Below are 7,482 nucleotides of genomic sequence, written 5' to 3' on the forward strand. Positions count from 1 at the left end.
ACATTTCAAAAGGGACATAGTGTCGCTTTACATCCACATGAGAACACACAGGTGTGTGTGAGTGTGTATGCTGTGAGCCTGCCTGCACACTACTGAAGCTCGCATTAACCCTTGTGTTGTCATCCCGGGTCAAAAGGATTTAGTTTGACATTTTACATTTTCAATGCATTATTTTTCACTACCACTAGTTTTACGCTACTTTTTGGAATCCTTGGTCAATAACCCTCATTTGCATTGAGTTATACCTAATATTTGAGATCGTAAAGCAGAAATTATGAATTATTTTGACTAGTAGATCAGATCAGAGGAGCGTATGTTGAGTGGATGACTTTGGTCAGGATACTGATTTGAAACCATTTCAATTTTCACCCAAAATTCAATGAAAGTGATCAATTGTATTTGCAGAGCGTTGCATGGAATCTATCCTTTTTTGTGGTAATGTGGTTAAAAAGAATGCCATATTTCTGATATTGACATTTTTAAAAGGGGTCAAATTTAACCCGAGGACAACGGGAGGGTTAACCATTGACTTCTTTTGCATTTCGCCGTTCTGTGACTGCACACTGCTACATGTATGTAGTGTGGCTTCAGAGCATCCTACACTCTGCTGCGCCGCTGAGATCTGCGAGCTGGCGTGCCTTCAGCTCTTCTTCTCTTCTGAGCGGAGCGCAGGCTCTTCTCTTCTTCCTCCTCAGCTTTCTGAACTCTAGCACTGCTGCGTGTGGATTTAGCCTGGGGGGTGATGACCACCGAAGGAACTGACCTCCCTCTTAAAACTCTCTCTCCAATCACTACAGGCTCCACGTCTTTTTCATCCTCTGCACTCATCCCTGCTGCCTCTTCCTCCTCATCTGTGTCTAACACTAAACTCAGAGTGTCCATCTTCTCGGCCGACTGCTCTTCATTGCTTAAAGCTTTCCCGTCCTCTGTGTCCTCCTCCTGCTGGTCAGCTGTGACCTCCGTCTCACCTCGTTCTCCCTCCTCATTGTTTTCTCGGTAATCCACTCTGGGTTTTTTCCGCACTGATCTTCGAGGTGAGCCACCAGTCGAAAGGTGGCCTTCTTCTTCTTCTTCCTCTTCCTGCTGCTGTGTCTGTACTCTTCCTCTCCTGGACCTCCGTGTTCTTCTCCGCAGAGCTCTGCTTATTACAGCCGGTGTTTCTTCTTCTTCCTCCTCCTCCTCCTCCTCTTCCACCACACATCGAGCCTCTTCTCCAGCGACAGCACTCTCACCGGATCCTTCTGCGACGGTGGTTTCCTCTTCCTCGGCTGACTTTGTCTCTTCTACCTCAGCTGATGCAGTTTCTTCCACACGGTTGTCCTCCTCCTCAGGCACTACTTCCTTCATCTGCCCTGCATCTCCTACAGCAGACTCTTCCTCAAGCACTTCTTTGTCTATTTCCATCTTCTTTTCTTCTTCCTCTGCAGGCTCCCCTTTTTCCTCTGGTGGTTCCTGCCCTGCCTCTTCTTCTTTCTGCGCTGCAGCTTCATCCCCATCCCCATCCTTTTCTTCAGTCTTCTCATCACTGTTGTCTTCCTTCTCATCAACTTTGGCTTCCCCTGCTGGTGTCTCTTCAGCAGGAGAAGCTTCTTCCTCTTCCTCGTCGTCTTCCTTTGTTTGAGGCTGTGTGCGGACTCTTTTGGATTTACGCCGAGGTGTGGCAGCGGCAGACCTCTTCCCCCCTCTCAGAACTCTTGATTCTACCACGGGTTCATCGTCTTCCGTGCTTTTCTCTCCAGCTGCCTCTTCCTCTTGGCGTTTTGTGGTTTTGCTTCTAGTTGTGGATCTCCCTGTATTTTTACCGCTTCTCAGGACTGCTGTTTCAACACTTGCTGCTTCTTCTCGGTCAGTGACCTTTCCCTCGTCTGTATTTGGTGTCTCTACAGCTCGTTCTCCAGCTGAAGTCTCTCCCTGTCCGTCTTCACATGTCTCAGAAACAGCGGACCGGTCCTCTTCCTCTGCCACAGCTTCTTCTTTTTCCATCTCGACCTCTGGCTGTGTAGCTTCTTCCTGCTCTGCTGCAGCTTCATCCCCGTCTTCTTCAGTCTTCTCATCACTGTTGTCTTCCTTCTTATCAGCTTTGGTTTCCTCTGCTTGCGTCTCTTCAGCAGGAGCGGCTTCTTCCTCTTCCTCTTCCTCTGTCCGAGGCTGTGTGCGGACTCTTTTGGGTTTACGATGAGGTGTGGCAGCGGCAGACCTCCGACCCTTCCTCAGAACTCTAGTTCCGACTTCTGAGCTTGTCTCTCCAGCTGCCTCTTCCTCTCGTCTGTTCTTGGTTCTGCCTCTAGTTGCTTCCTCCTCCACACACACATCTTTTTCCTCGCCGTCCTCTGCTGTCTCCGGTGTCTCTTGGGGACTTCCCATCACTGCAGAGGTCGACTGTTCTCCCTCTACTGTCTCTTGTCTTGGGACTACATCCTGTAGAACATCCGAGCTCTTCCCCTCGTCAGCAGGCTGTCCAACATCTTTGTCCACATCTGCTGCTGTCCCAGCCCTGTGGGCCTGTCCCTGCTCTGAGGCCTCTAGTTGTAAGACAGCTTCCTCTGTCCCAGTCTCCTCTTTGTCCATAGTTTCTACTCGTTCAGTAGCATCCCTTTCATCAAGTCTTTTTGCCTGCTGCTGGTCCCCTACTTCCTCTGTCTCTCTCGCCTCACCCGCTGCAGATTCATCTCCTCCCTCCTCTCCCTCTTCCTCTGGGTGGGTTCTTTTTGTTGTTGGTCTTTGGGTGACAGGGATAAGTTTCCCCCGCCCCCTCAGAACCCGGACTTGAACTGTCGATTTCTGACTTTCTGAAGCCGCGACCTCAGCATTCTCCTGTCTGCTTCTTGTTAGTCTGCTTGTGGGCGTGGCTGGCCCTGCGTGCTTCCTGCTCCTACGGACTCTGGTTTCTGGGACTTGATCTTCCTGCTCTTCATCGTTAACACCTTCAGCCTCCTCTTCAACAACTCTGCCCTCCCCTGGGTCTGCTGTTGGGATTGTTTCCACTTTATCCTCCTCTTCCACAGTCACCTTCTCCAGCTCAGTGTTTTCTGTCCCCTTAGGAACATCCTCCTCTGCAATAGCTGCTTCCTCTTTTTGCTTCTCCTCCGGCTCAGCAGGAAGAGCTTCCACATCCTCCTGGACGTCCATATGGCTCACAGAGAACCGGGCTGCCCGTAGCTCCTCTTCTCCACTGGGGGGAAGTACAGTAGAGTCTGCGTTGGGTTTGGGTAATGAAGTGTCAGTGTCTCTTCCATGTGCTGAATCCTCTGCAGCTTCCTCTTCAGTCACCGACGCCTCTACGGCTTCTGCTGTGACAGCTTCTGTCGGGGGGTCCTCGACTGACCTCAGCCCTGTTTCTTCCTCTGCTTCCTCAGCTGATTCCTTTGGTCCCTCTTCCTGTTTCTGGAACTCTCTCTGCCCCTCCTCCTCTTCTTCTGGCTGCTTCTTGCTTCGTCTGGACCTGCTTTTCGGAGCTGTGCTAGTTTTTGTTCTACTTCTCAGAGCTCTAGTCTCAACAACCGGAGCTTCCTCCTCCTCCAAGCTCATCGTCTTGTCCGCCTCGGCCACCTCGGCCGCTGGGGGACTCGCGTCAGCGTCCTCTGGCTCTCCATCTGCAGCCTGCTTCTCCTCCACCTCATCAGTGCCTCTCGCTGCTTCTTCACTAACACCCTCGCTTGTGTCGTCTTTTGTTTCAGGGATCAGTGCTTCCTCTGCTTCACTTTTTTCCTCCTCCACAGATTCTTCTTTTTCAGAATTGTCTTGCTGTTCCTTCTCGGCAGTCTGGGCCTCTACACACGTGGCTGTAATGTCTTCCTGCTTCCCACCGTCCTCTCCTTCCTGTTGCTTTTCTGCATCAGCACTCTGTCCGTCAGCAGCTGTTTCGTCTGCCTCCTTCACACTGAGATGATGGCAGGTGGTTTTGATGTCCAATAGGATGACAGTGGCTTTCTGGAGCTTGGAGGTTAAAGAGCCAGGGTCATTTTCCTGGGACTCTTCAGCCTGCCGGACAGCTGTTTCTACAACAGCAGCAGCAGTGTCTCTGACAGCTGTTTCCACAGCAACAGTGTTGTCATCTGCATTAGCAGAGACACTGACGGCCTCTCCTTCATCTGCTGCTTCCATCACCGACACATGCTCTGTCTCATCCTTGCTCTCCTCCTCGTTCCCCCCAGTCGAAGCTATAACGTCTCCTGCTGCTTCCTCGGCCTTCGGTATCGTCTCTTCCTCCACAGCCCTTAGTTCCTCGGTGGCTATCTCTTCTTCTGGCCTGTCAGCCACCTCCTCTTGTTCCTCAACCTGTTCATGTGCTTGTTCTCCAGTTTTAGCTAACTCCTCCACTCCTTCAGGCGAAACATAATTCTCCTCTGCCACTTTCTCCACCTCTTTCTCCGAGTCGTCACAGACTTTCTGGCGGGGTTTGGTGTATTTGCGTTTGGGTCGGGGCGTGTTCATGACAGTTCTTCTTCTCAAACTTATCCCTCCTTCCTGGGCGGCAGTATCCTCCTTCACCCCCTCCTGTACATGTGTATTTCTCCGTCTGGGGGTTTTACTTTGTCCAGTTGTTCTTCCTGCTTTGCTCTCCTCTGACGGACTTACCTCGTGTTGTGGAACTCCTTTTTCCCATTTTTCATCCGTAATCGGAGTTTCCTCCCCCACTTTATCCAGAGTTTCTGCTTCCGTGTGTAACTCCAACATTTCTTCTGAGACTGCCGGCGCTGCAGTGTCTTCCCCCGGACACTCGTCCTCTATTTCTGATGCCACATTCTCAACTGTGATCTGTGAGTCCCCCACTGGTGCCTCCTCAGTTGTAGCTGCTGATGTCACATCAGCTGTTTCAGTGTCTTGTGGCTTCAGGACAGCGTCTGGTTGTTCCGACATGTTGGCCGCAGTGTCAACTACATCCTGTCCCTGTTCTTCAGGAGCCACACTGACAGCCTGAAAATGAATACAGTGAGGGGTTGGGGTTACACGTTGTTGTCCTAGTCATGTAAAATAACATGCAGATACCAGTTTGCATATACACACACCTCCGTCTGCACTGACTCAGAGACAATCTCCTTCTCCTCTCTCGGGGTTTCTGCTTCAATGTCCTCGACTCTGAAAGATGTTAGATATCAGGTGTTCAGTGGAAGGATCTGATGAATGATTAATTAACACGCAAACTCCAAGATGCCGGATATCCTGTAAGGCAGAAAAAAATGATATGTTCCTCCAGATGAAAGCAATGCTCCCACCAAATTTGTGAACATCATAGAAATTTTATTTGAACTCTGACGTTCGTTAGGGGTGGCGTTATAGAGCCCACTGGTGTTGCCTCAACCCAGGTCTGATTAATGTGTCAATTTTTTTCTGTTTTCAAGCATCCCAAGCCCCTTAAAAGGTGATTGCGCAGATGAAAAATAATAATCTTTTCAAAAACAATAGCTTCCTTCTACTTTGAACCATCTGAGGAAGAGTCACAGTGGACCTTGATGGTCTACAGATCTCCAGCTATCCCAATGCAGAGGTGGACAATGGAAATTCTAAACCCTTCTGTTGTCCTTGGGTCAAATTTGACCCATGTTCATAAAGTTTCCATATCAGAAGATTTGGGTTTGTTTTAGCCCCGTTGTCAAAAAATATAAATAGCGTGGATGGTTCCATAAAATAAATGATCAGTTCACTACTTTCATTGAATGTAGGTGTTTTTTATTCAATTTTATACCATTTTGGGAGGGGAAATATAAATGAACATTGAAAAAAATGGACAAACTGTCCAATAAAATATATATTTTAAAAAGTGGGAGAAAAAAAGAACAAAACCCATCTGAAAAAGTGACAATTACGTCAGGAAAACTGAGAAAAAGTGTCAACCGATTTTAGTTGAAATCTTAACCTAGAAAAACAAAACGCTGCAGGTCTACGAGAAGACAACAAGGGGTTAACTTCCTGATATAAATGCACTCATGCTGTTTTCAGGACTGACGTAGTTGAACTCATACAGACCTGATAACCTTTTCCTCTGCGGTCTTCCTTCGTTTTGAGCCACTGCTCCGGCCCCGGGCTGTGAGTGGAACTTCAGCCTCTAAACCTGCTACAATGTCACAAAGTGCATCATTACATTGTTAGTCAATGTAAGGGAAAGTGTTTTATAATGTAGTAAAATGATGAAGTGCTCACATTTGGTAGCGCTTAGGACTGTCACTTCCTCCTGCAAAGAAAAAAAAAAAACACTGATCGTTTTCACAAATTCTTTGTTACTCAAATTTTTGTTTCTCAACTTTTAAGAAGTAATAATAATTATAATGTACCACGATTTCAACTGTGCATTCCATGGATTCAGCTTTTTTAATTTGAGTGGTGATGGCCTCCATCCCCACATCCTTCTCAGTCATCTCAGTAATCACAGGTGATTCCTCTGTGAAGGACAGACTCCTGGACACTGCTGAGGGACACAGGAAGACGTGCACAATGCTTCGATGAGTACACTAAACAACCATTTGTCAACTGATACTATCTTTGAGCTGTCAAATCAGCAGTCTCTGTCTGTTTGTACCGCTGTGATCCATGGCCTGTATCTTTCTGGCCATATTGGTCCTCTGGTTGGGCCCCCCGATGCTTTCCACCTCCCACAGCAGGTCTGTGTCTCCTGGGTACTGCCTCAGGTACTGCTCACACACTGGGAACAAACAGGAGACTAAGTAGAGTCTGTTTACACAGCTGACAGGAAGAACGTATCATAGGTTCATATGGATAAGGTGTTCTTGCTGCAGGCTGGACTTATCTACCTTTATACATGGCTTTGCTGAGGGGGTACCTTAACCCCAGACAATCCTCTTTGAAACTGAGCACAAAGTCCTCCAGCATCTGCAGGCCGAAGCCTTTCCCACGCTGACATCTCCTCACAAAGATGGAGTCCATCACAGGGAGCTGATAGCTTCTGGTGGCAAACGAATTAGAAAAGCTACCTACAAGGGAAAGCTCATCATGTCAGAAAGGAAAGGACCGATATCAGCTCTCACACACGGACTAAATCACGTCTTATCAATAACAGAAATAAACTATTACCTGAGGGTTTGACAGAGTAGAAGCCCACAGCCTCTCCGTTACTCCAGAAGATTTTGGCGTGATCTTTTTCTCTGTGGCAGAGGAAGGGGAGCTCTTCAGAGCTCATCTCTCTGGCTCTATAGACCACACGGTTAAGGATGTACAGAACTATTCTCTCTCCTACCGTCTCCACCTGAGGGCGACACACACACACACACACGGTATTGTTCACATATTGGCACCCTGCCACATGTTTGAATGTGTTCAAGCATGTTTCTGCTTGATATAACAAGATTTTTCATTTAGCAACGAAACACACAGAAGTGCCCTCTGTTATAAACAACACACATTAAAGGTCCTATGACTCTTTTGTATAGGCCTTAGTGGTCCCCTAACACTGTATCTGAAGTCTCTTTTATATAGGCCTTAGTGGTCCCTAATACTGTATCGGAAGTCTCTTTTATATAGACCTTA

At 48.0% G+C, this 7,482-nt stretch overlaps 1 protein-coding gene across 1 annotated transcript in view; it reads right to left on the bottom strand.

Moving 5' to 3' along the window:
• Positions 1–25: 25 nt before the first annotated feature.
• Positions 26–7,482, bottom strand: part of LOC117944977 (apoptotic chromatin condensation inducer in the nucleus-like) — a 13,475-nt gene continuing 6,018 nt past the window's right edge. Inside the window, exons 4-12 of the mRNA XM_034872207.1 lie at positions 7,030–7,201; positions 6,750–6,929; positions 6,518–6,640; positions 6,273–6,406; positions 6,142–6,172; positions 5,968–6,055; positions 5,010–5,079; positions 1,255–4,917; positions 26–1,170 (exon numbers count right to left, since the gene is read on the bottom strand). Coding sequence (XP_034728098.1) covers positions 598–1,170; positions 1,255–4,917; positions 5,010–5,079; positions 5,968–6,055; positions 6,142–6,172; positions 6,273–6,406; positions 6,518–6,640; positions 6,750–6,929; positions 7,030–7,201 — 5,034 coding nt within the window. The 3' untranslated portion in view covers positions 26–597. The remainder of the gene's footprint in view (positions 1,171–1,254; positions 4,918–5,009; positions 5,080–5,967; positions 6,056–6,141; positions 6,173–6,272; positions 6,407–6,517; positions 6,641–6,749; positions 6,930–7,029; positions 7,202–7,482) is intronic.

This window comes from Etheostoma cragini, chromosome 5 (genome assembly GCF_013103735.1).
Source record: "Etheostoma cragini isolate CJK2018 chromosome 5, CSU_Ecrag_1.0, whole genome shotgun sequence".
In the NCBI taxonomy this organism is placed as follows: domain Eukaryota; kingdom Metazoa; phylum Chordata; class Actinopteri; order Perciformes; family Percidae; genus Etheostoma; species Etheostoma cragini.